The sequence below is a fragment of the Nomascus leucogenys genome, chromosome 20 (genome assembly GCF_006542625.1).
Source record: "Nomascus leucogenys isolate Asia chromosome 20, Asia_NLE_v1, whole genome shotgun sequence".
NCBI classification, from domain to species: Eukaryota; Metazoa; Chordata; class Mammalia; order Primates; family Hylobatidae; genus Nomascus; species Nomascus leucogenys.
The window spans coordinates 39,012,762-39,039,501 of NC_044400.1; the positions used below are offsets into that span (position 1 = coordinate 39,012,762).

The following is a 26,740-nucleotide window of genomic DNA, read 5'->3' on the forward strand; positions in this document are numbered from 1 at the left end:
TTAAGTTTACCCTAAAAAATCATTGCATCTTAAACAGGGTTGCTTCCCTTGTCTATGGGTGGGGTGTAGGAGGAAGATAAATTGAGGAAATTTACACTTAACTAAGTTCTTATTACTTTATAGGCACACAGCTAGGTAGTCTTATATACACTGACTCATATAAACCTCATAATCGATTTGTGAACCATGGATGATTATCCAATATTTTACAGCTTGAGTATTTAAATAACTTGCTCAAATCTCACAGCCCACAGATGCTAAGTGATAGTGTCTGAACTCTAAATAAATATATCTGACTCTGAAGCTCATAAATGTTGCTACTTCTTAAGAATTTTAAAGAGGAAAACTAAATATGGACCATTTCCTCTTAAAAAGTCTTGACATTTTCCTCATAGAACAAACTCTGCAGACAAATTTCTGAATATTTGTCCACTGAAGTACTTCCTCTAAAACAATGACCTAAATCTTTTAACCAAGTGATTTGTTTCCCCAAACCTGTAATTCCAGAAAAAACCTTTCAGGTCAAGTAAATAAATAAAATAACTCATTCTAGATTGGGAGTTGGTAAACTTGGTTCTAGTCCTGGTTTACTAACTAGAAGTGTTATCTTATATAACTGCAATTTCCACAAAGAAGTTGGATGAATAGTCTTTGATGACTTTTCCTATTCCTAAGAGCTATGTGTTTTCAATCTAACAAATAACAACTAATTATTAAGTATTTCTTTAATACCAAGTTCAGTATTAGGCTTTGAGGGGATGTAGAAGTGAATGAGGGGAAACGAAGGCCCTCATCTCAGGGAACATACACTATATGGGGTGCAAATAAAGATTATAAATTAGTAAAAATAACTTTATACTTTGGTAAGTGCTGCAAATAAATTTAGAATAATGTAATAGAGAGTAAGGAAGAGAGGATTTTAGACTGTGGGAGGGTAGAAAGCAAATGAGCTTTTCCTGTATTACATAATTTATTGTATGCAAATAATTACACATGCTGCTACGTAAATTTAGCAAGAAATGAAAATACAGTAAATCTTCAGAAAGGAATGTGGAAATTATATATTTAGGGTTGGATTTTTTTTTTCAATCTGAGAGATCTAGGATTCTAAGTACATCATAGTATTTTTGAAAGTCCCAACATGGGTTTTTATTGTCCTTTTTCATTTACATTGAGGTTGTAATGTAAATGTTTCATGGTTGGAAGAGAACTTAGTGATTAAAATTTCTACCCCAAACTGAATTATCTTGTGCCATCACATTGAAAGATCCTTTAACAGGGACCATGTTCTTGCATTCAAAGTTGAATTTAGATTTTAGAAAATTCTTTTCCTGAACGCACAATTCTTGTAAATTGCACCTACTAGTTCTGATCATGTCATCTAAAGTTATATGAAATAAATTTAAGCTACTTTTCCTCTTGTCAACTTCTCATATAGCGGAAATTTAACCTTGAGAGTCTTGGTAAGACTCTTTTCCCGTCTAGCTATTCCATTCCTTAATCTGTTCTTTAAATTTCTGAAGTGATATTTTACTCATCTTGGACTATTTCTCAACTTGTTTTGAGCACACGCCACTTTGTATAAGCATAAAAATCTGACATGCTGCCTCCTCACCACTGATTCTAAAAAGTACTCCCATCTCCCCTTGAGAATTGTAGTTTGAATTTACATTGTGGTTCCACCAGCCAAAATGATGTGGGAAATTTTGTTAAAATAGTTTCTTTTCCCACAAATGTGAAATTCAATTATGATGACATTAAATAAACTAAAAAAATGAAGTATATATATTCTATATACTCCCGCCTACAACATGATTAATATCTGACCACAATCCTGCCTTGAGAATTCCTGCACCAAGAGGAATTGTTGCTCAGAGAATGTGATTTCTGGTGGTAACAGTTGGAGCTGTCTTGTTTTTCACTGGTAAAGTGTTTGAATTGAACAGGAAATATGTAACTTAATGTTATACCATTTTATGTTTCCAAATCCAGGCAGTCTTGTCAGAGCAGAAGTAAAATTTCTCTTCTGTGTACTAAACAAGGTGAGAGAATTAGAGGTGTGGCAATGGGATATGAACTTAATTGAACTGGATTGGCTCAGGGGAAGAGTGATCGCTTGTAAGTGACAGCAAAGAGCTAAGCATTTAGCAAGGTTTGGCATCAACTCACAAACCGTGTCTTCTGCTCCTTGGTAGACTGTGGGCGCCGCTTTGCTGCCCGAATGAACAAAAGGATCCTTGGGGGTCGGACGAGTCGCCCTGGAAGGTGGCCATGGCAGTGTTCTCTGCAGAGTGAACCCAGTGGACATATCTGTGGCTGTGTCCTCATTGCCAAGAAGTGGGTTCTGACAGTTGCCCACTGCTTCGAGGGGTAAGCTGCACCTTTCCTTTCTTCCTTTGTCTGGATTTGATCACTTTGTCACTCGGGAATTCTCAGTGGCATATGTAACTCCATGAAGCCTCATCCAGGCGAAAGCCACAGCTAATCTACTTCCCAGGGCTTTATCGTCCCAAAGTTTTCTATCCTTGATGTTGCCATCTAATATATGGGCTGCTCATTTGTTGGAAATGGCTGCATATTGCTTCCGATTTTTGTCCTTTGGAGGGAGAGAGAGAAAGAAGTTTAGAAGATTGACTCTATGCTACTATTAGTCTCTTTCTAGACCTCTTAAATATATCACATATATAATAACTTAAACAGAAGTGATTTATTTGGATACTACAATGAGGTTTGGATGCAGGCGCAACTGGTGAGTAGTTTGGGAAGCAGAGTTAAAGGTATAATATGTGTAATATGTGTGCTATTCAGAGATTGTGTGTGTGTATATATATATATATAGAGAGAGAGAGAGAGAGAGAGAGAGGTTATGTTATGCCATTTTGTGTTTCCAAATCTAGGCAGCCTTGTCATAGCAGAAGTAAGATTTCTCTTCTGTGTGCTGAACAAAGTGAGAAAATTAGAGGGGTAGCAATGGGATATGAACTTAATTGAACTGGATTGGCTCAGAGGAAGAGTGATCACTTGAGCCCATCCAAACCAAATCAAACCAAAACACGAACAAAACAATGATGACAAACAAAGGTTTGTTTTGACATAATTGGCTCATGTGATTCTGGAGGCTTGGTGAATCCAAAACCTGATGAGGTAGGTGGCAGGCAGGAAGATCAGGCAAGAGTTGCAGTTCAATCTGCTGGCGGAATTCCTTCTTGCTGGAGAGGTCAGTCCTTGTTCTATTAAGATTCCTCAGGGATCTAGAACTAGAAATACCATTTGACCCAGCCATCCCATTACTGGGTATATACCCAAAGGACTATAAATCATGCTGCTATAAAGACACATGCACACGTATGTTTATTGTGGCACTATTCACAATAGCAAAGAGTTGGAACCAACCCAAATGTCCAACAACGATAGACTGGATTAAGAAAATGTGGCACATATACACCATGGAATACTATGCAGCCATAAAAAATGATGAGTTTGTGTCCTTTGTAGGGACATGGATGAAACTGGAAAACATCGTTCTCAGTAAACTATCGCAAGGACAAAAAACCAAACACCGCATGTTCTCACTCATAGGTGGGAATTGAACAATGAGAACTCATGGACACAGGAAGGGGAACATCACACTCTGGGGACTGTTGTGGGGTGGGGGGAGGGGGGAGGGACAGCATTAGGAGATATACCTAATGCTAAATGACGAGTTAATGGGTGCAGGAAATCAACATGGCACATGGATACATATGTAACAAACCTGCACATTGTGCACATGTACCCTAAAACCTAAAGTAAAATAAAATAAAAAAAAAGATTTTTATCTGAATGGATAAGGCCCATCCACATCATGGAGTGTCATCGGCTTTACTCAAAGTCTGCTCATTTAAATATTAATCTCATTAAAAAAACACCTTCACCAGAAACATATAGAATAATGTTTGGCCAAATATTTGGGTGCTGTGGCCCAGCCAAATTGATACATAAAATTAACCACCACAATGTGCCTAAAGAGAGCAGAAGAATAAAACTAAGGGAAAACCTACCCCAAACTGACGAACATCACTGCAGAATCTCTTCCAGCTATCTGTTGCTATGTAATTTGTAGCAAAACAAAACAAAACAAAACAAACAAAACCAAACATAAACAAAACAATAACAACAAACAAAAACTCAGACATTTATTATGCTCACTCTAGATTCAGACAAAGTGTAGTTGGCGTAATTTGTCTCTGCTCTGTGATTTCTGGGGCTTCAGCTAGAAGATTCCAAGGCTAGAGAGAGGCTGGCATCATCTGAAGTCTGATAGTAGATGCTGCCTGTTGGCTGGGGTCTCATTTCCTCTCTGTATGAGACTCGCTTCATGGTGGCTGGCATCCTCCGAAGCAAGCTTCCCAAAAAGGAAGCCAGGAGGAAGCTGTATTACCTTTTTTGACTCAGCATCCAAAAGCACAAAATGTTGCTTCTCCTATGTGGTTGCCCAGAGACATCAGTCACAGGCCCCATCTGATTCAAAGGGAAGAAACATAGACCTCCCACATTGAAGACTTTGAGGACAGATTTTGAAAACCACCATACTAGCCATTTTATTGTATTTATTTTAAATAATTTTACTTTATTTAAATGAAGTAAGATTAAATAATAGCAAAAATTTGAGGCAAAAAATAATCCACAGGTCTATTACTTAATTAAATGAATACTTTTCATTTGATCTGATTAGTTTCTAGGAAAAAAAATACAATTTTATTTTTTGCCTATTTGCCTGTTATTATTTTGTCTTAGCTTTGCCAATTATTGTGTGACCACTGGCCAATTCAGTAACTTCTCTGGACCACAGTTTTCTGTTATGTGAAATTAAAGAAATAATAATCCCTACCTCACAGAGTTGGTGCGGGCAGGAAGTGAAACAGTCTATGTAGAGCTTTAAGAACTATGCCTGGCATCAACCAGTAATGCATTCTGCATTTTCTCTTAGCATTATGGCATGAGTGTTTTTGCATTTTGCTAGCAATATTCTCCCACACTCATTTACCTTAATTCCTGATCATCCTTAAGGTAATCCCTGTTAGTGCATTATGAATATTGTCCAACAACCATAAACACGTATCTTTTTCACAAGGTGTCGTTGTTTACTTTTACAATTTTGAATAATACTCTATAATTCTGCTTGTTAGTTGCTTTTCTCATGTAGCAATATATCATGGACATCTCTCCAGGTCAACTGATGCAGCCCTAACTCATCTTTTTTAAAGCCAAATAATATTCTATCTATAGATTTACTGTAACTTTTAAAATTATTCCCCACTTGATGGACATTTGATTTAGTTCCAGTTTGCTGTCATTTCTGCAATAAATGTTCTTAAAGAAAGCTACTCACCTATTGGTACTCTTGTTTGTAGAGGATACAGTTCTAGCACATACCTGTAGTTTCATAAGGAGGTTACACAGATGGATACATGTTTTGTTCCCTAAGGGGCTAATCTAGTGAGGAAACAGACATTTAAACAAGTAATTAGATTACAGTGTGATAGTGATTATAAAATGGAAATGTGTATATCCAGTTATTTGATTGCTATTTTGGGGGAAATAAAACATTAAAAAAACCAAACTAGCACCTTCGCTTGAGAGCTTTTAATGTGTAAGATCCAGAATTATTGGAAGAGTCTGCATAGTATGTCAAAAAACACACTGGAATGTTATTGCTTTAGAAGGGGCCAGATGTTTCCAGTTGTCTTTTCCAGACCTAATTTGTAACTCCATGATAATAAGAAGGTTATACTAGCAAGAGTACGTTCATCAAAAGATGATTACCTAAATGAATCCAACAGCTTTTTTCAAGGAACAGCACTCTTTATGTGCTAGTTAATCGAGGTTCATATCCCACTTTTGTTATTTCCACATGTGGTATCCAAGTTTCCTCTTTCACTGACAGATCTGTAAAGTTCAGGAGAAATCTTGCAACAGAGAAGAAATATGTGTTTATAATTAAGGGCATGTACATAATATTAAAGGCCTTGATAAGTTTCACGGAACACTAAATTTAACAAAACTGTCAAGAGAGGCCTAGTCTATCCATAAGAAGTTAGAAAGTGCCCCACTTTAAACAAGCTTTTGCTTGAATGTGGGCTAATAACGCTGATTCTATTTTATAACATCTCCAGGGGAACTGCAAACTTTTGGGAACTTCTAATTGTATGCCATACTCCCTTTTGGAGCTATCAATTACAGCAATTAATGGGATTTACCTCATATCCTGATCCCATACTTTGGCAAGGCCTAGAGTGACCCATTGGTAGGTATCCTCAGCCTGTCTCTTTTTCAATTATATTTATGGGAAAAAGACAAGTTTGTTTTGCTCTGCTATGAAGAAGTAGATAAAAATCCCAAATGAAAATTTAAAATCATGAGATGGTTGACCAGATCAAGCCCCATATGTCCTAGTGACAATTCACTTTCAAAAGTTCTAAGGAAGAAAGGCTTTGACTTTCGTGGGTAACTTAGCAAGCAATTTTCCTGCTTTCTTCTACTTCTGAAAGACTTAAGAATGAACTTCCTAGGCCAGCACACAGCTAGTAATGGTCAGAAACATCTGATTCCTCTCCAGGAAACCTACGTGAAAAACTGTCCTCCCACTATATGACCACAACCCATACTCCTGCCATGTCACCCATGTCTTGATTCCCTCCACACCAGCTCTTCAATCCAACAAGATTTTTGGTTGGTGGCTGCACTTTCTCCCCAGTATCTCAGTCCAAAGAGTCTCCTTCTTGCCTCCTTTCTTTTTCTTTCTTTCTTTTTTTTTTTATGAGACGGAGTCTTGCTCTGTGCCCAGGCTGGAGTGCAGCCGCGCAATCTTGGCTCACTGCAAGCTCCGCCTCCCGGGTTCACGCCATTCTCCTGCCTCAGCCTCCCCAGTAGCTGGGACTGCAGGTGCCCACCACCATGCCCGGCTAATTTTTTGTATTTTTAGTAAAGACAGGGTTTCACCATATTAGCCAGGATGGTCTCGATCTCCTGACCTTGTGATCCGCCCTCCTCGGCCTCCCAAAGTGCTGGGATTACAGGCATGAGCCACTGCGCCCAGCCCTTGCCTCCTTTCTTTCCCTCAACTTACCTCGTTCCCTGGGTTCATCATTTCAGTCTTTTCACCAGGACCTTGGACTTCTTCCTCCCTAGATTTTTCCAACACACTGGGCAGAACTCCAAAGTCAAGATCACATTTTTCCTTTCCTTTCCCTTCCTTTCCCTTCCTTTCTTTTCTTTTCCCTTCCCTTCCTTTTCCTTTCCTTTCCCTTCCTTTCTTTTCTTTTCCCTTCCCTTCCTTTTCCTTTCCTTTTTTTTTGATGGAGTTTCACTCCTGTTGCCCAAGCTGGAGTGAAGTGGCACGATCTCGGCTCACTGCAACCTTTGCCTCCTGGGTTCAAGCCATTCTCCAGCCTTCCAAGTAGATGGGATTACAGGTGCCCACCACCGTGCTCAGCTAATTTTGTATTTTTAGTAGAGACGGGATTTCACCATGTTGGTCAGGCTGGTCTCGAACTCCTGACCTCAAGTGATCCACCCACCTCAGCCTCCCAAAGTATTGGGATTACAGGCATGAGCCACTGCGCTCAGCCCACATTTTCTAATCCTATGTCTATGCTCTTCAGGACTGAGGGAGAGCATTACTGAAGAATGCAGATTACTGCCATGCCTGACTTTGAACATCAGTTGGACCCTTAATATTACTCGATAATCTTCCACCTATTTCTAAACATCTCCCTCTCCTATTCCCCACAGAACAAAATCTTTGTTCTTGCTTGTCCACCTGCCCTGATCTGGCAGTCTTTTAATACAGTGAGAAAAGGAAGTGAGAAGTTTGGTTTGACTTTTTATTACTGAGCTCATGCTGTGTCCTTCTGCCTACTTCTTTTTCTTCTAGGAGTGTATGAACTGTGCCAGTCATTCACAATTTGTTTTTCTATTCCATCTACTCTAAGGATTTGGCCCATTCCCATCAATAGTAATGTCCACTAAAAGAAAAATTTTCCATTTTAGATCCATACCTCCCATGGGGTGCTGTTTCTCAGCATCGCTGGGGAGTGAGCAAGTGTGGCTTTAAAAATCCCTAGGTGACTCTGACCTTACCTCATACTCCCCACTGCCCTGCCCTCTATGGAAATGTTTTCTGTCACCCTCTCCTCTCCACTGGAAAATGTCTGGGTCTAGGATATAGCTAGCAGGTGGCCTAACTTGCAATCCCATTGTGTTGGGGGCTTTCAGAAACTTGGAGCTCTCTCGTTTTAAATTGTTGTGGTTACTTGCCTGTGTCTTTCAGTCTTGTCACTCCCTAGTCATGTATGTTGCATCTGCACCTGAACACCTGACCCACATTGGAGAATATCATACACCTGTCTGCTAACTGAGGTCACATAAAATATATGATCATAAACCCCAAATGAGCATCTAACACAATCGGACACTTTCAATATACTTCCACAGTAAAGTCACTTTTCTACTCTGATTGTGAATAGACAACCATTTGACAGCTTATTCTGTGTCTCCAAATCTTTGTCATCCTTTCCTGATCTCACCTTATACTTCATGAATAAAATAGATGCCATCATGTCTTTCACCTTGTCTCACCCCCAATTCCAACAAATCACCTGCCTCTTTGGCCACTTCATTGCTTTCCCTTGAGTATGGTGGAGGACATGTGTTTGTTCCCATTTTAAACAAGCATTTCCCCTTTCATCTTTTCAAAGACTTTACTCCTAAAGTTATCATTTCTATTTTGCATCATTAATTTATCTTTTTTTGTTGGATCACTCCCTTCAGCAACCATGCCATGTCTTAATATCACAAACTTGAGCCCCATTCTTTTGAATTCATATCCCTCTTCATCTGTTGCTCCATTCCGGCCACTATTCACAGAAAAATTCCTAAAAGAGTTTCCTACAGTCACTGTCTACACCTCTCCATGTCCCACATTCTCTTTAACCCACTCTGGTTGCGTTCTTATCAAGATCATTACAGAAGTGACACTTGTTAAAATCTCTAATGACTTCCATCTTGCAGTCCAAGGATGTATTTTCAGTTTTCAACCCACTGGAACCCTCTCCGGTATTTTACCACTACATCCTTGAAATACTTTCACTTTTCTTCTAAAATAACAAAAAAACTCCTTGTTTTCTTCACATGTCAGAGACTAACTCTTTTTCTCTTTTTTCAGCTCCTTTTGTAGGCTACCGAATGCTTTAGTTCCTAGGGACCAAATTCTTGGCTTTCTTATATGTCTACACTCACTCATCTCATCACATGGTTTATATACCTGTCCTGATTTGAACAAATACTTGTTCATATTTGAAAAATATGAATATAAAGTATGTGAATATTAATATGAATATACTTGAACATCAAATATATGAAATATTTGTTCATAACTTTTAAATTTATATCTCCAGCCCAGCCCAGATTTCCACCCAATCACCACCACCCACCAACTTCACATGGATACATTTAACTGTGAAGATAAGATGTTCATTTGAACATGTAATAAACATCTTACTTTACATGACCCAAACAAATCTATTGATTTCTCACTTCTCCCACTGAGCAAATAATTGTTGCTTCACAAATGTCCCCCATCTCAGTAAAAGGCATCCTCCATCGGTTCGCTAATATACCAAACCTAGGAGTCATCCTTAATTCTTCTCACATTTACTTTATCAGTAAATCCTGTAGAATCTTCTTCCAAAAAAGTGGAAGCCAAGCATCTCTCCCATCTTAATGCTATAATCCTACTCCAAGCCACCATCAAGTCACTTCTGGACTATTTATTTCCTAGGGCTGCCGTAACAAAGTATCACAAGCTGGGTGATTTGAACCGTACAGTTCTGGAGGCTAGAAGTTCAGGATCAAGGTACTGGCAGGGTTTCTTCCTTCTGAGTGCTGTGAGAGAGAATGCCTGTTGCCTAGATCCCGGTGGTTTCCTGGCAATTTTTGGTATTCCTTGGCCTGTAGAAGCAGGACACTAATGTCTGCTTTCCTCTTCAGATATTGTTCTCCTTGTGTACCTGCCGGCATTATACTGGATGTGGATTAGTCATATTGGATTCAAGCCCATCCTAATGAGGTCATTTTAACTTGATTACCTCCATAAAGCCCCTATTTCCTAATAGAGTTACAATATACTAGGAGTTACAACTTCAACATATAGATTTTAGAGGGACACAACCAATCCATAATGACTACTGAAACAGTTTCCTATTTGGCTTTTTTTGACTACTCTCTTCTTCCCTTATTACCTATTATCCACACAGTAAGATAGTGAACTTTCTAAAATGTAAATCACACCATGTCACTCCCCTGCTTAAAACCCTACATTGGCTTCCTGTTATAACAAGAATAAAATCTTCTCATTGGAGCCTATTAAGATCTAGTCCCACCACTTTGACTGTGTCTCCTTCTAGTCTCCCATCACTCATTGGGCTCCAACCATACTAGCTTTCATTCAGCTCCTGAAATCCTCCAAGCTCATTCCTGCCTCAGGACTTTTGTACTTGCTGTTTCTGCAGTTTGGAATACTTTCTTTTTTTTTTTTTTATGAGGCCAACATAACGCTGATTTATTTTATTTTATATTTTATTTTATTATTATTATACTTTAAGTTTTAAGGTACATGTGCACAACGTGCAGGTTTGTTACATATGTATACGTGTGCCATGTTGATGTGCGGCACCCATTAACTCATCATTTAGCATTAGGTATATCTCCCAATGCTATCCCTCCCCCCTCCCCCCACCCAACAACAGTCCCCGGTGTGTGATGTTCCCCTTCCTGTGTCCATGTGTTCTCATTGTTCAATGCCCACCTATGAGTGAGAACATGTGGTGTTTGGTTTTTTGTCCTTGTGATAGTTTGCTGAGAATGATGGTTTCCAGTTTCGTCCATGTCCCTACAAAGGACATGAACTCATCATTTTTTATGGCTGCATAGTATTCCATGGTGTATATGTGCCAAATTTTCTTAATCCAGTTTATCGTTGTTGGACATTTAGCTTGGTTCCAAGTCTTTGCTATTGTGAATAGTGCCGCAATAAACATATGTGTGCATGTGTCTTTATAGCAGCATGATTTATAATCCTTTGGGTATATACCCAGCAATGGGATGGCCGGGTCAAATGGTATTTCTAATTCTAGATCCCTGAGGAATCGCCACACTGACTTCCACAATGGTTGAACTAGTTTACAGTCCCACCAACAGTGTAAAAGTGTTCCTATTTCTCCACATCCTCTCCAGCACCTGTTGTTTCCTGACTTTTTAATGATGGCCATTCTAACTGGTGTGAGATGGTATCTCATTGTGGTTTTGATTTGCATTTCTCTGATGGCCAGTGATGATGAGCATTTTTTCAGTGTCTTTTGGCTGCATAAATGTCTTCTTTTGAGAAGTGTCTGTTCATATCCTTCGCCCACTTTTTGATGGAGTTGTTTGTTTTTTTCTTGTAAATTTGTTTGAGTTCATTGTAGATTCTGGATATTAGCCCTTTGTCAGATGAGTAGGTTGCAAAAATTTTCTCCCATTCTGTAGGTTGCCTGTTCACTCTGATGGTAGTTTCTTTTGCTGTGTAGAAGCTCTTTAATTAGATCCCATTTGTCAATTTTGGCTTTTGTTGCCATTGCTTTTGGTGTTTTAGACATGAAGTCCTTGCTCATGCCTATGTCCTGAATGGTATTGCCTAGGTTTTTTTCTAGGGTTTTTATGGTTTTAGGTCTAACATGTAAGTCTTTAATCCATCTTGAATTAATTTTTGTATAAGGTGTAAGGAAGGGATCCAGTTTCAGCTTTCTACATATGGCTAGCCAGTTTTCCCAGCACCATTTATTAAATAGGGAATCCTTTCCCCATTTCTTGTTTTTGTCAGGTTTGTCAAAGATCAGATAGTTGTAGATACTTGGCATTATTTCTGAGGGCTCTGTTGTGTTCCATTGGTCTATATCTCTGTTTTGGTACCAGTACCATGCTGTTTTGGTTCCTGTAGCCTTGTAGTATAGTTTTTTTTTTTTTTTTTAATTATTATACTTTAGGGTTTTAGGGTACATGTGCACAATGTGCAGGTTTGTTACATATGTATCCATGTGCCATGTTAATTTCCTGCACCCATTAACTCGTCATTTAGCATTAGGTGTATCTCCTAATGCTGTCCCTCCCCCCTCCCCCCACCCCACAACAGTGCCCGGAGTGTGATGTTCCCCTTCCTGTGTCCATGAGTTCTCATTGTTCAATTCCCACCTATGAGTGAGAACATGCGGTGTTTGGTTTTTTGTCCTTGTGATAGTTTACTGAGAATGATGTTTTCCAGTTTCATCCATGTCCCTACAAAGGACACGAACTCATCATTTTTTATGGCTGCATAGTATTCCATGGCCTTGTAGTATAGTTTGAAGTCAAGTAGCATGATGCCTCCAGCTTTGTTCTTTTGGCTTAGGATTGACTTGGCAATGCGGGCTCTTTTTCAGTTCCATATGAACTTTAAAGTAGTTTTTTCCAATCCTGTGAAGAAAGTCATTGGTGGCTTGATGTGGATGGCATTGAATCTATAAATTACCTTGGGCAGTATGGTCATTTTCATGATATTGATTCTTCCAACCCATGAGCATGGAATGTTCTTCCATTTGTTTGTATCCTCTTTTATTTTATTGAGCAGTGTTTGTAGTTCTCCTTGAAGAGGTCCTTCACATCCCTTGTAAGTTGGATTCCTAGGTATTTTATTCTCTTTGAAGCAATTGTGAATGGGAGTTCACTCATGATTTGGCTCTCTGTTTGTCTGTTATTGGTGTATAAGAATGCCTGTGATTTTTGTACATTGATTTTGTATCCTGAGACTTTGCTGAAGTCGCTTATCAACTTAAGGAGATTTTGGGCTGAGACAATTGGGTTTTCTAGATATGCAATCATGTCGTCTGCAAAGAGGGACAATTTGACTTCCTCTTTTCTTAACTGAATACCCTTTATTTCCTTCTCTTGCCTGATTGCTCTGGCCAGAACTTCCAACACTATGTTGAATAGGAGTTGTGAGAGAGGGCATCCCTGTCTTGTGCCAGTTTTCAAAGGGAATGCTTCCAGTTTTTGCCCATTCACTATGATATTGGCTGTGGGTTTGCCATAGATAGCTCTTATTATTTTGAGATACATCCCATCTATACCTAATTTATTGAGAGTTTTTAGCATGAAAGGTTGTTGAATTTTGTCAAAGGCCTTTTCTGCATCTATTGAGATAATCATATGGTTTTTGTCTTTGGTTCTGTTTATATGCTGGATTACATTTATTGATTTGCGTATGTTGAACCAGCCTTGCATCCCAGGGATGAAGCCCACTTGTTCATGGTGGATAAGCTTTTTGATGTGCTGCTGGATTCGGTTTGTCAGTATTTTATTGAGGATTTTTGCATCGATGTTCATCAAGGATATTGGTCTAAAATCCTCTTTTTTTGTTGTGTCTATGCCTGGCTTTGGTATCAGGATGATGCTGGCTTGATAAAATGAGTTAGAGAGGATTCCCTCTTTTTCTATTGATTGGAATAGTTTCAGAAGGAATGGTACCAGCTCCTCTTTGTACCTCTGGTAGAACTCGTCTGTGAATCCATCTGGTCCTGGACTTTTTTTGGTTGCTAACCTATTGATTATTGCCTCAATTTCAGAGCCTGTTATTGGTCTATTCAGAGATTCAACTTCTTCCTGGTTTAGTCTTGGGAGGATGTATGTGTCGAGGAATTTATCCATTTCTTCTAGATTTTCTAGTTTATTTGCGTAGAGGTGTTTATAGTATTCTCTGATGGTAGTTTTTCTTTCTGTGGGATCGGTGGTGATATCCCTTTTATCATTTTTTATCGCGTCTATTTGATTTTTTTCTCTTTTCTTCTTTATTAGTCTTGCCAGCAGTCTATCAATTTTGTTGATCTTTTCAAAAAACCAGCTCTTGGATTCATTAATTTTTTGAAGGGTTTTTTGTGTCTCTATTTCCTTCAGTTCTGCTCTGATCTTAGTTATTTCTTGCCTTCTGCTAGCTTTTGAATGTGTTTGCTCTTGCTTTTCTAGTTCTTTTAATTGTGATGTTAGGGTGTCAATTTTAGATCTTTCTTGCTTTCTCTTGTGGGCATTTAGTGCTGTAAATTTCCCTCTACACACTGCTTTGAATGTGTCCCAGAGATTCTGGTATGTTGTGTCTTTGTTCTCGTTGGTTTCAAAGGACATCTTTATTTCTGCCTTCATTTCATTATTTACCCAGTAGTCATTCAGGAGCAGGTTGTTTAGTTTCCATGTAGTTGAGCGGTTTTGAGTGAGTTTCTTAATCCTGAGTTCTATTTTGATTGCACTGTGATCTGAGAGACAGTTTGTTATAATTTCTGTTCTTTTACATTTGCTGAGGGGTGCTTTACTTCCAACTATGTGGTCAATTTTGGAGTAGGTGTGGTGTGGTGCTGAAAAGAATGTATATTCTGTTGATTTGGGGTGGAGAGTTCTGTAGATGTCTATTAGGTCCACTTTGTGCAGAGCTGAGTTCAATTCCTGGGTTTCCTTGTTAACTTTCTGTCCCGTTGATCTGTCTAATGTTGCCAGTGGGGTGTTAAAGTCTCCCATTATTACTGTGTGGGAGTCTAAGTCTCTTTGTAAGTCACTAAGGAGTTGCTTTATGAATCTGGGTGCTCCTGTATTGGGTGCCTATATATTTAGGATAGTTAGCTCTTCTTGTTGAATTGATCCCTTTACCATTATGTAATGGCCTTCTTTGTCTCTTTTAATCTTTGTTGGTTTAAAGTCTGTTTTATCCGAGACTAGGATTGCAACCCCTGCCTTTTTTTGTTTTCCATTTGCTTGGTAGATCTTCTTCCATCCCTTTAGTTTGAGCCTATGTGTGTCTCTGCACATGAGATGGGTTTCCTGAATGCAGCACACTGATGGGTCTTGACTTTTTATCCAAATTGCCAGTGTGTGTCTTTTAATTGGAGCATTTAGCCCGTTTACATTTAAAGTTAATATTGTTATGTGTGAATTTGATCCTGTCATTATGGTGTTAGCTGGTTATTTTGCTCATTAGTTGATGCAGTTTCTTCCTAGCCTTGATGGTCTTTACAATTTGGCATGTTTTTGCAGTGGCTGGTACCAGCTGTTCCTGTCCATGTTTAGTGCTTCCTTCAGGAGCTCTTTTAGAGCAGGCCTGGTGGTGACAAAATCTCTCAGCATTTGCTTGTCTGTAAAGTATTTTATTTCTCTTTCATGTATGAAGCTTAGTTTGGCTGGATATGAAATTCTGGGTTGAAAATTCTTTTCTTTAAGAATGTTGAATATTGGTCCCCACTCTCTTCTGGCTTGTAGAGTTTCTGCTGAGAGATCAGCTGTTAGTCTGATGGGCTTCCCTTTGTGGGTAACCCGACCTTTCTCTCTGGCTGCCTTAACATTTTTTCCTTCATTTCAACTTTGGTGAATCTGACAATTATGTGTCTTGGAGTTGCTCTTCTCGAGGAGTATCTTTGTGGCGTTCTCTGTATTTCCTGAATCTGAATGTTGGCCTGCCTTGCTAGATTGGGGAAGTTCTCCTGGATATCCTGCAGAGTGTTTTCCAACTTGGTTCCATTCTCCCCATCACTTTCAGGTACACCAATCAGACGTAGATTTGGTCTTTTCACATAGTCCCATATTTCTTGGAGGCTTTGTTCATTTCTTTTTATTCTTTTTTCTCTAAACTTCTCCTCTTGCTTCATTTCATTCATTTCATCTTCCATCACTGATACCCTTTCTTTCAGTTGATCCCATTGGCTACTGAGGCTTCTGCATTCTTCACATAGCTCTTCGTGCCTTGGTTTTCAGCTCCATCAGGTCCTTTAAGGACTTCTCTGCATTGGTTATTCTAGTTATCCACTTGTCTAATTTTTTTTTCAAAGCTTTTAACTTCTTTGCCATTGGTTCGAATTTCCTCCTGTAGCTCAGAGTAGTTTGATCATCTGAAGCCTTCTTCTCTCAACTCGTCAAAGTCATTCTCCATCCAGCTTTGTTCTGTTGCTGGTGAGGAGCTGCATTCCTTTGAAGGAGAAGAGGCGCTCTGATTTTTAGAGTTTCCAGTTTTTCTGCTCTGTTTTTATCCCATCTTTGTGGTTTTATCTACCTTTGGTCTTTGATGATGGTGACATACAGATGGGTTTTTGGTGTGGATGTCCTTTCTGTTTGTTAGTTTTCCTTCTAACAGACAGGACCCTCAGCTGCAGGTCTGTAAGTGTTTGCTAGAGGTCCACTCCAGACCCTGTTTGCCTAGGTATCAGCAGCGGTGGCTGTAGAACAGCGTGTACTGGTGAACCGCAAATACTGCTGCCTGATCGTTCCTCTGGAAGTTTTGTCTCAGAGGAGTACCTGGCCATGTGAGATGTCAGTCTGTCCCTACTGGGGGGTGCCTCCCAGTTAGGCTACTCGGGGGTCAGGGACCCACTTTAGGAGGCAGTCTGCCCGTTCTCAGATCTCCAGCTGCGTGCTGGGAGAACCACTACTCTCTTCAAAGCTGCCAGACAGGGACATTTAAGTCTGCAGAGGTTACTGCTGTCTTTTTGTTTGTCTGTGCCCTGCCCCCAGAGGTGGAGCCTACAGAGGCAGGCAGGCTCCTTGAGCTGTGGTGGGCTCCACCCAGTTTGAGCTTCCCGGCTGCTTTGTTTACCTAATCAAACAACTAACTGGGCAATGGCGGGCACCCCTCCCGCAGCCTCACTGCCGCCTTGCAGTTTGATCTTGGACTGCTGTGCTAGCAATGAGTGAGACTCCGTGGGCGTAGGACTCTCTGAGCCAGGTGCGGGATGTAATCTCCTGGTATGCCGTTTTTTAAGCCCATTGGAAAAGCATAGTATTAGGGTGGGAGTGACCCAATTTTCTAGGTGTCATCTGTCACCCCTTTCTTTGACTAGGAAAGGGAATTCCCTGACCCCTTGCGCTTCCCAGGTGAGGTGATGCCTCGCCCTGCTTCAGCTTGTGCAGGGTGCACTGTACCCACTGTCTTGTGCCTACTCTCTGGCATTCCCCAATGAGATGAACCCGGTACCCAGTTGGAAATGCAGAAATCACCCATCTTCTACGTCGCTCACACTGGGAGCTGTAGACCGGAGCTGTTCCTATTCGGCCATCTTGGCTCCTCCCCGGAATACTTTCACAGAGTCATAAAACTACTTCCTTTTCATTGTTCAAGTCTCAATTTGAGTGTCATTTTCTCAAAGACCTTCCCTAACCAACCTAGCCAAAGTGATTGCCCCATCAAATCTATTACATTACCATAAATATATTTTTTTACTTCTAAGTGCCCGAGATAATCTTATTTGTTTATGTCCTTTTTTTTTTACTATCTAGTTTAGTGGAATGAAAACTCTATGAAGACATGAACTCCATCTGCCTTCCTCAGTCTTGAGTTTTTATTTCTTTCAGCATGGCATACAGCAGCCACTCAATAAATACTTGTTAGCTGACAAGTCACCCTCTTCTTGGTGTTTCTTAGTAATCATATCTGTAGTCATTTCAGTATGTAGGGCTGTAATTTGTCTCAAACTAGAAATGTTAACTCTTCTACAGAGAGTCAGTGATCTCACCAGCTCCTCCCATGCCTTGGACCGCACATCAATTCACCATTTCCAATGTATTAAGCACCTGTATGTTTTCATCACATAGATTAATCATTTGGGTATTGTCTGAAGATTATTCTCCTTGAATATAGAAATTGGAGGTAAAGGGCCGAGTGTGGTGGCTCATGCCTGTAATCCCAGCACTTTGGGAGGCTGAGGCAGGTGGATCACCTGAGGTCAGGAGTTTGAGACCAGCCTGGCTAAAATATGGTGAAGCCTCATCTCTACTGAAAATAGAAAAAATTAGCCAGGCATGGTGGTGGGCGCCTGTAATCCCAGCTACTCTGGAGGCTGAGGCAGGAGAATCACTTGAACCCAGGAGGTGAAGGTGGTTGCAGTGAGCCGAGATCATGCCATTGCACTCTAGCCTGGGCAACAAGAGCTAAACTCTGTCTCAAAACAACAACAACAAAAAAGAAATCGGAGGTAAAGTAAGCTTCAAATTGTTCTGCTTTGTCTTACTTATCTACAAACATTTAAATTATCTGCTACAGACAACAATTTTCCTCTTTTCTTGTTCTGTTTTGCACATCATTTTGCCAAGAAGCCATTTTTATTTTTCCCACTTTGTTTCTTTTTAGACAAAGCCCTGCTCATTCAATAAGTAAGACTTTTAGACAATTACTTGGATTTCATGCCTTTCTTTTATGATAGACTTCAAAGCTCTGAGGTGTTTTTTCTTTTTTTGAGACGGAGTCTTGCTCTGTTGCTCAGGCTGGAGTGCAATGGCACGGTCTCGGCTCACTGCAACCTCCACCTCCTAGGTTCAAGTGATTCTCTTGCCTCAGCCTCCCAAGTAGCTGGGACTACAGGCACGTGCCACCACACTCGGCTAATTTTTGCATTTTTAGTAGACATGGGGTTTCACTATGTTGGCCAGTCTTGTCTCGTACTCCTGACCTTGTGATCTGCCCGCTATAGCCTCCCAGAGTGCTGGGATTACTGGTTTAAGCCACTGCACTTGCCTGCTCTGAGATCTTTATGTAGTCACATTCACTGTTCAACCGATTCTTCATTTTCTTACATACTGCAATTATTTGTGATGGTAGTATCAGAATTTGGCACTTAAACTCTCCCAACTTTGTTGAGCCATGACTGCTTTAAGAATCTCTAGACATATTATCATAGCTTTTTCCCCCTAAAATATTCTGAAACCTGATTCTTGAAGGTCTAGAATATGCATGTGACTAGGCCCTTCTCTTGCATTTTTTGGAACCTAGCATAATAGAATTGTTCATTTCCTGTAATTTTATCACTGATGGCTAGCTTTCTATCATATTTGAGGGATACATTCAGGAAAGAGCACATATCTAACTGCTATCTGTCACCTTATGACTCACAAGAGTCTCCATCCATCCTACATGCTTTCCCTCCTGTGCCAAGTACCTAAATCTTTTTTGATGCCTGCGGACCCTTGTCTTTGTTTCAGAGAAGTTTAGTTGTAAGGATGTGGTGTAGCAGGTTCAAAGGACAAGCAAGTTAGTCTGTTACCATCACTTGCTGTCTCTGTGACTTTAGATGAGTTGCTCATCTCCTCTGAGTTACTGATTTCTCTTCTCTAAAATGGGACAATGAATCCCTATTTACATCTCACAGTTGGTGTGAGGATCATTTGGAATAAAGTGTGTAGAAACACTTCGAAAACTATTGAGATTGTATACTAATGAGACACCCAGGCTGCCGATCTAGTTTGCCTGTTGTATCCATTTTTAAATTTTTAGGTAGCATTTAAAACCACAGATACTTTGCATAAAATCCAGAACTTTGGCTTTCCTTAGACAATTGGAAGGTCGGATTCCACTGAGCATTCCAACATGACCACGATTTTCTGGAGCTGAGAGGCGGATGGCCCTCTGGATGGGCAGGGCTTGTGATGTGACACAGTCTGTACTTACTGAATTTACCCCAGCCACTTCATATATTTACTTTGAAGTCTCTCTTCTAAAGTTTATTCACCAGAATTATAGCTGAAATCTACCAAAGGTACAAAGAGGAGCTGGTACCATATCTACCAAAACTATTCCAAAAAATTGAAAAGGAGGTACTCCTCTCTCACTCATTTTATGAGGCTAGCATCATCCTGATGCCAAAACATGGCAGAAACACAACAATAGAAGAAAACTTCAGGCCAATATCCCTGATAAATATTGATGTCAAAATCCTCAATAAAATACTGGCAAACCAAATCCAGCAGCACATCAAAAAGCTTTTCTACCACGATCAAGTCGGCTTCATCCCCAGGATTCAATGCTGGTTCAATATAAAAAGAACTAGGCAAAAACCACATGATTATCTCAATAGACACACAAAAGGCCTTTGATAAAATTCAACATCCCTTCATATTAAGAACTCTGAATAAACTAGGTATTGAAGGAACATCCCTCAAATAATAAGAGTCACTTACGACAAACTCACAGCCAATATCATGCTGAATAGGCAAAAACTGGAAGCATTCCCTTTGGAAACCAGCACAAGACAAGGATGCCCTCTCTTACCACTCCTATTCAACACAATATTGGAAGTTTTGTCCAGGGCAATCAGCCAAGAGAAAGAAAGGATATTCAAATAGGAAGAGAGGAAATCAAATTATCTTTGTTTGCAGATGACATGATCCTATATCTAGAAAACCCCATTGTTTCAACCCAAAAGCTTCTTAAACTGATAAGCAAATTTAGCAAAGTCTCAGAATACAAAATCAATGTGCAAAAATTGCTAGCATTTTTATACACCAACAACAGGCAAGCACAGAGCCAAATCATGAATGAACTCCCCATTCACAATTGCTACAAAGAGAATAAAATACCTAAGAATACAGCTAACAAGGGAAGTGAAGACCTCTTCAAGGAGAACTACAAACCACTGTTTAAGGAAATCAGAGAGGACACAAATGGAAAAAAATTCCATGCTCATGGATAGGAAGAATCAATATTGTGAAAATGGCCATACTGCTCAAAGTAATTTATAGATTCAATGCTATTTCCATTAAACTGCCATTGATTGACATTCTTCACAGAATTAGACAAAACTATTTTAAAATTCATATGAAACCAAAAAAGAGCCCATATAGCCAAGACAATCCTAAGCAAAAAGAACAAAGCTAGAGGCATCACCCTACCCAACTTCAAACTATACTACAAGACTACAGTAACCAAAACAGCATGGTACTACTGTACAAGAACAGACACATAGACCAATGGAACAGAACAGAGATCCCAGAAATAAGGCCACACACCTACAACCATCTGTTCTTCAACAAACATGACAAAAGCAATGGGGAAAAGATTCCTATTTAATCAATGGTGCTGGGAGAACTGGCTAGCCATATGCAGAAATTTGAAACTGGACCCCTTCCTTACACCTTATACAAAAATTAACTCAAGATGGATTAAAGACTTAGATGTAAAACCCAAAACTATAAAAACCCTAGAAGAAAATCTAGGGAATACCATTCAGGACATAGGCACAGGCAAAGATTACATGACGAAAATATTGAAAGCAATTGCAACAAAAGGAAAAACTGATAAATAGTATCTAATTAAACTAAACAGTTCCTGCACAGCAAAAGAAGCTATCATCATATTGAATAGACAACCTACGGAATGAGAAAAATAATTGCAATTTATTTATCTGACAAAGGTTTAGTATCTAGAGTCTATAAGGAACTTAAACAAATTTACAAGAAAAAAAACAAAGCCATTAAAAAGTGGGCAAAGGACATGAACAGACACTTCTCAAAAGAAGACATTCATGTGGCCAACAAACATGAGAAAAAGCTCAACATCACTGATCATTACAGAAATGTAAATCAAAACCACATTGAGATACCATTTCACACCAGTCAGAATGGCAATTAAAAAGCCAAGAAACAACAGATGCTGGCAAGACTGTGAAGAAAAAGGGATGCTTTTACACCATTGGTGGGAGTGTAAATTCAACCATTGTGGAAGACAGTGTGGCAATTTCTCAAAGATCTAGAAGCAAAAATACCATTTGACCCAGCAATCCCATTACTGGGTATATACCCAAAGGAATATAAGTCATTCTATTATGAAGATACATGCATGCATATGTTCATTGCAGCACTATTCACAATAGCAATGACATAGAATCAACCCAAATGCCCATCAATGATAGACTGGATAAAGAAAATGTGGTACATATATACCATGGAATCCTATGCAGCCATAAAATGGAATGAGATCATGTCATTTGCAGGGACACGGATGAAGCTGGAAGGCTTATCCTCAGCAAACTAACACAGGAACAGAAAATCAAATACCACATGTTCTCACTGATAAGTGGGAGCTGAATGATGAGAACACATGGACACATAGTGGGAGATAACACACACTGGGGCCTGTTGGGGGTAGGGGTGGGTGAGGAAGAGCATCATGGATGCTGGGCTTAATACCTAGGTGATGGGTTGATCTGTGCAGCAAACCACCATGGCACATGTTTACCTATGTAACAAACCTGCACTTCTGCACATGTATCCCGGAACTTAAAATAAAAGTTGAAGAAAAAAGAATCCGTTTACCTTGCCTGTTACAGATAATTTTTTAAAAATAGCAAGGATAGCCGGGTGCGGTGGCTCACACCTATAATCCCAGCACTTTGGAAGGCCGAAGTGGGTGGATCACCTGAGGTCAGGAGTTCAAGACCAGATTGGCCAACATGGTGAAACCCTGTCTCTACTAAAAATACAAAAATTAGCCAGGAATAGTGGTGGGTGCCTTAGTAATCCCAGCTACTTAGGAGGCTGAGGCAGGAGAATCGCTTGAACCCCCAAAGCAAAGGTTGCAGTGAGCTGAGATTGCGCCATTGCACTTCAGCCTGGGTGACAAGAGTGAAACTCCATCTCAAAAAAATAAAAAATAAATAAATAATAAAAATGAAATGCCAAGGACCGAGTACAATATTAAAAGTAAGAGATTCCTAAGATTTGTAGAACAGCAATGATGCCATAGCGTGGTATTTCTTTATTTAGTGCAGATTTGGTAACCTTCAGATGATCTCCACATCACCACTTAGTTATGCTATTTCTGGAGTAAGTCTTGTAAAAGAGATAAATTTCTATCATAGTTGTTAATTATAATATTAACTTTATTAAACAGAAAAATATTAAATATAAGATATTCTAAGCAAAGTCAGAGAGGGTGAGAGAAGGGAAATTTTTCGCTCCTAAGAAAAGATAAAGATAGAAATCTTTAAATTTGACTAGCTGAATTGAGTGAAAAATTTCATGTCTAAACTAGAGCTGAGTGTGACAAATTGCAAACGAAAGGGACTGATTTTTGCCTCCAGAGATATTGTGCCTGCAATTCTGTATAAATTCCTCTGGATGCTATAGTGTGTCTGACATATGTAAGTGGCTGAGTTTTTTTTTTTCTCTAGAGTTAATAATTGAAGAATTGTAAGTTGAAATCATACAAGCTCAATATTGTCTATGAAGTACATTTACTATTAAAACAATAGTGTAAACATGCAGCAAATTAGACTCTAAATGTGATTTCAAGGAATAAAATACTATCCACAGTGAGAACAAAGAAGAATAAGGTGTTTTAACATCTTCTTCAGTTGTTTTCTCTGGGACTGGTGGATTCTCACCTGGCTTCACCTTGGCCTGCTTCCTTCCTCTCACAGTCTGAAGTTCTTTGCTCAAACTTCTTTAAGGATGTGCCAGCTCTCCTTGCTGCTGCTTTGAGGCTTGACAGCCAAATGGCAAGTAATTCCCTTTAAACTGAAGATTTTCAGCTGCTATACTTGGCTTTCTTTCCTTGGTAGCCTAATTTAGCTCTTTTTTTTCTTTGGTGACGGAGTTTTGCTCTTGTCGCCCAGGCTGGAGTGCAATGGCCAATCTCAGCTCACTGCAACCTCCACCTCCCAGGTTCAAGCGATTCTTATGCCTCAGCCTCCTGAGTAGCTGGGATTACAGGTGCCTACCATCACACCTAGCTAATTTTTGTATTTTTTTGTAGAAACGGGGTTTTGCCATGCTGGCCAGGCTGGCCTTGAACTCCTGACCTCAGGTGAGCCGCCCACCTCAGCCTCCCAAAGTGCTGTTATTACAGGTGTGAACCACCACACCTGGCCGTAATTTAACTGTTTTTACTAAAATAGTCATATGATCAGAATCTGTTTCCATGTGTTTCTCCAATGGTACTTTTTTCTTTTTTCTTTTTTTCTTTTTTTTGAGATGGAGTCTAGCCCTGTAACCCAGGCTGGAGTGCAGTGGCATGATCTTGGCTCACGGCAACCTCCGCCTCCAGGGTTTAAGTGATTCTCCTGCCTCAGCCTCCTGAGTAGCTGGGACTATAGGTGCATGCCACCACATCCGGTTAATTCGTACTTTAGAACTGATATTAAACTCATGTGGCATTCATGTAGCCTGAAATTGTCCTCCTTCTTTTTGCTTCTACCCAGACACAGGGCTGTCTTTGCCATTACTCCTGACTCCTTCTTTTTAACATTTGCTTGATGTAACAATCACCATGTATGTACATCTCCTTCACCCCAGGAGACTCTTTCAAACAACAGGTTGGGTTTTTTCTTGTTCTGTTTTTGGTTTCTGCCATGCCCAGGGTGACAGGAGGGAAGACATCAAAAGAGACATTATTTTTCACAATATACTCATAACAAAAAGAAGAAAAGAACACTGTCATCACTGAATACAAAAAATTATGTGAATTTCCTGTGTACATTTTTTTTCTTTTGGTGGATTTTTATTTTATTTTTATTTTTATTTTTTAAGATGGAGTCTCACCCTGTCGCCCAGGATGGAGTGCAGTGGCACCATCTCGGCTCACTGCAAGCTCCGCCTCCCGAGTTCATGCCATTCTCCTGCCTCAGCCTCCCGAATAGCTGGGACTAAGGCACCCGCCACCATGCCTGGCTAATTTTTTGTATTTTTAGTAGAGACGGGGTTTCACCGCATTAGCCAGGATGGTTAATGTGATCCGCCTGTCTATACCATAAGGACAGTAGCTTATGTAACAAGAGACTACTGGGTATAAATTAATGTTTAGCAGTTTTATTGACACTAATTTTTTATAATTAGAATTACATTAATCTCAATACAGTAATTAAGTCCAGAATTTTGATGCTATTCAATTTTGTTACAAATAATTTGGAATGTCTGATTATTCAAAATACTGCTTATGATTTAAGCATGTGGATGAATGTTTTTCACAGCCAAAACTTAGTGACGCTATTCAAGGGCAAGAAGCTATTAAGTAGGCAGAAATTTGAAATAAATTATTGCTTGATTTCAGGTGTCTGAAACAATAGAATCTCAAGTACATATTGAACTTCTCAGATGGTAATGCACTTATTACTGTGGAGTGAAAAAGGAAGGAACGAGAGAATGAAGAAAGGAGAGAAGGGAAGAAGGGAAGGAAGAAATAAGGAAAAGAAAGAAGGAAAAAAGGAAAGGAAGAAAGAAGTAAAAGAAAGAAGGAAAAAAAGAAAGAAAAAGGAAGGAAGGAAGAATAAGAAAAGCATGTTCTTTTAGTGACAGCTTTATGTAATGAAAAATAATTCTTCTGGACTGGGCTTGGTGGCTTACACCTGTAATCCTAGCACTTTGGGAGGCCCAAGGCGGGAGGATTGCTTGAGCTCAGGAGTTCAAGACCAGCTTGGGCAACACAGCAAAACCTTATGTCTACTAAAATTCCAAAAAAAATTAGTCAGATATGGTGGTGTGTGTCTGCAGTCTCAGCTATTTGGTGGGGGGCTGAGGCCAGTGGGGGGCTGAGGCCACTGGATCCCTTGAGCCTGGGAGGTTGAGACTGCAGTGAGCTATCATCATGCCACTGCACTCCAACCTGGGTGACAGAGCGAGACCCTGTCTCAAGAAAAGAAAAAAAAAAGAAATTATTCTGTAACATTATCTTGTAATGCTCATGTGATAGTACTACCTGCGTTTTAATCTAATTGTTTATTTAATTGTCTACCTTGACTCAATTATAATGTTTGTATAGGCAGGGAATCATGCTTTTCTTGCTTATTCTTGTAATCCCTAACACAATGCTTGGCATAGAGAAAATTGCTGTATATCTCTATCTCTCTATTCACTGAATGATGTCCATTCCTCTGAAATCCCTGAAATTACTATTTTTTTTTAATGGAAAAAGGACAACATGCATGACTATATAGAGGGGTCTGTGAGTAGAGTTTGCCCCAAGTATCCAACAATACTAAAAACCAAGGGAGTGCCTACCTTGGCTCCTCCTTCCTAACTCTCTTAAAATCTCAGCCTTTCGAATCTTTGCCATGCTGATGGTAAAGAAAGGCGTGCCAAGAAAAGAAGGGGTGTGGGTGGGGTTTTGCCTAAGATTACCTAGAGAGCTCTTAAAAATCCAGACTCCCAGGCCCCAGTCCCTGAGCTTCTGTTTCAGTTGATATGGGGTGATGCCCAGAGAATCACTATTTTAGAGGCTCCCAGAGGATTCAGTGTTCAGCCTGGGTTGAAAAACAATTGGTCTAGCTGGTCAAATCAACCTACTTTAGTTGATTTGATCACAAGCTCCCAAGCAGGAACAGTGGTAGTGTGGGCTGACTCACATTACCAGAGTATAAGGAAATGCCCACAATTAAAGCTCTACCCTTGCCCCAACACTGTGGTCCAATAATGTCCACATTTTTGATCCTGACCACTCTGGTGAAGGAGAGACTGGGAGTGAAGGAAGGGATGGAGGGAGTGACGAAGAACAGACCTTGACTTTGTGGTTAGAGTCAAAAACCTTCATTGAGCCATCATTTAATAGGTACTTGTTGAGGACCTACTGTAGGCCAGGTACCAAGCCCTGTGAATAAGGCAGTGAAAAAGACCAGCCAAATCCCTGCCTTCACAGAGATAACTATATTCTAGGAGCCAAGACAGAGAATAGACAAATGGTTATATCAATGTCATTGATATCAATGGATAGTATGAGAAGAAAAGTAAAGCAGTGTCAAGTAGAGTGAAGGGGGCAGAGTAAGGGCGAGACAGGTTGGTTGGGGAAACAGCTCTGAGCAGATGATGTTTGAGTTGAGACCTGGATGAAGAGAAGGAGTAATGGTAGGACCCATGTGAGAGCTGGGGGAACATCAAGGGAAATAGCTCCTGAGTTGAG

The 26,740-nt window shown here is 39.8% G+C and overlaps 1 protein-coding gene across 4 annotated transcripts in view; it reads left to right on the forward strand.

The window, feature by feature from the left end:
* The window catches only part of CORIN (corin, serine peptidase), a 251,914-nt gene that overhangs the window by 214,199 nt on the left and 10,975 nt on the right, over positions 1-26,740 (forward strand). For all 4 annotated transcript variants that reach the window (XM_012499842.2, XM_012499841.1, XM_003258417.4 and 1 more), the window contains 2 exons: positions 1,993-2,042; positions 2,196-2,370. In XM_012499842.2, coding sequence (XP_012355296.1) covers positions 1,993-2,042; positions 2,196-2,370 — 225 coding nt within the window. The remainder of the gene's footprint in view (positions 1-1,992; positions 2,043-2,195; positions 2,371-26,740) is intronic.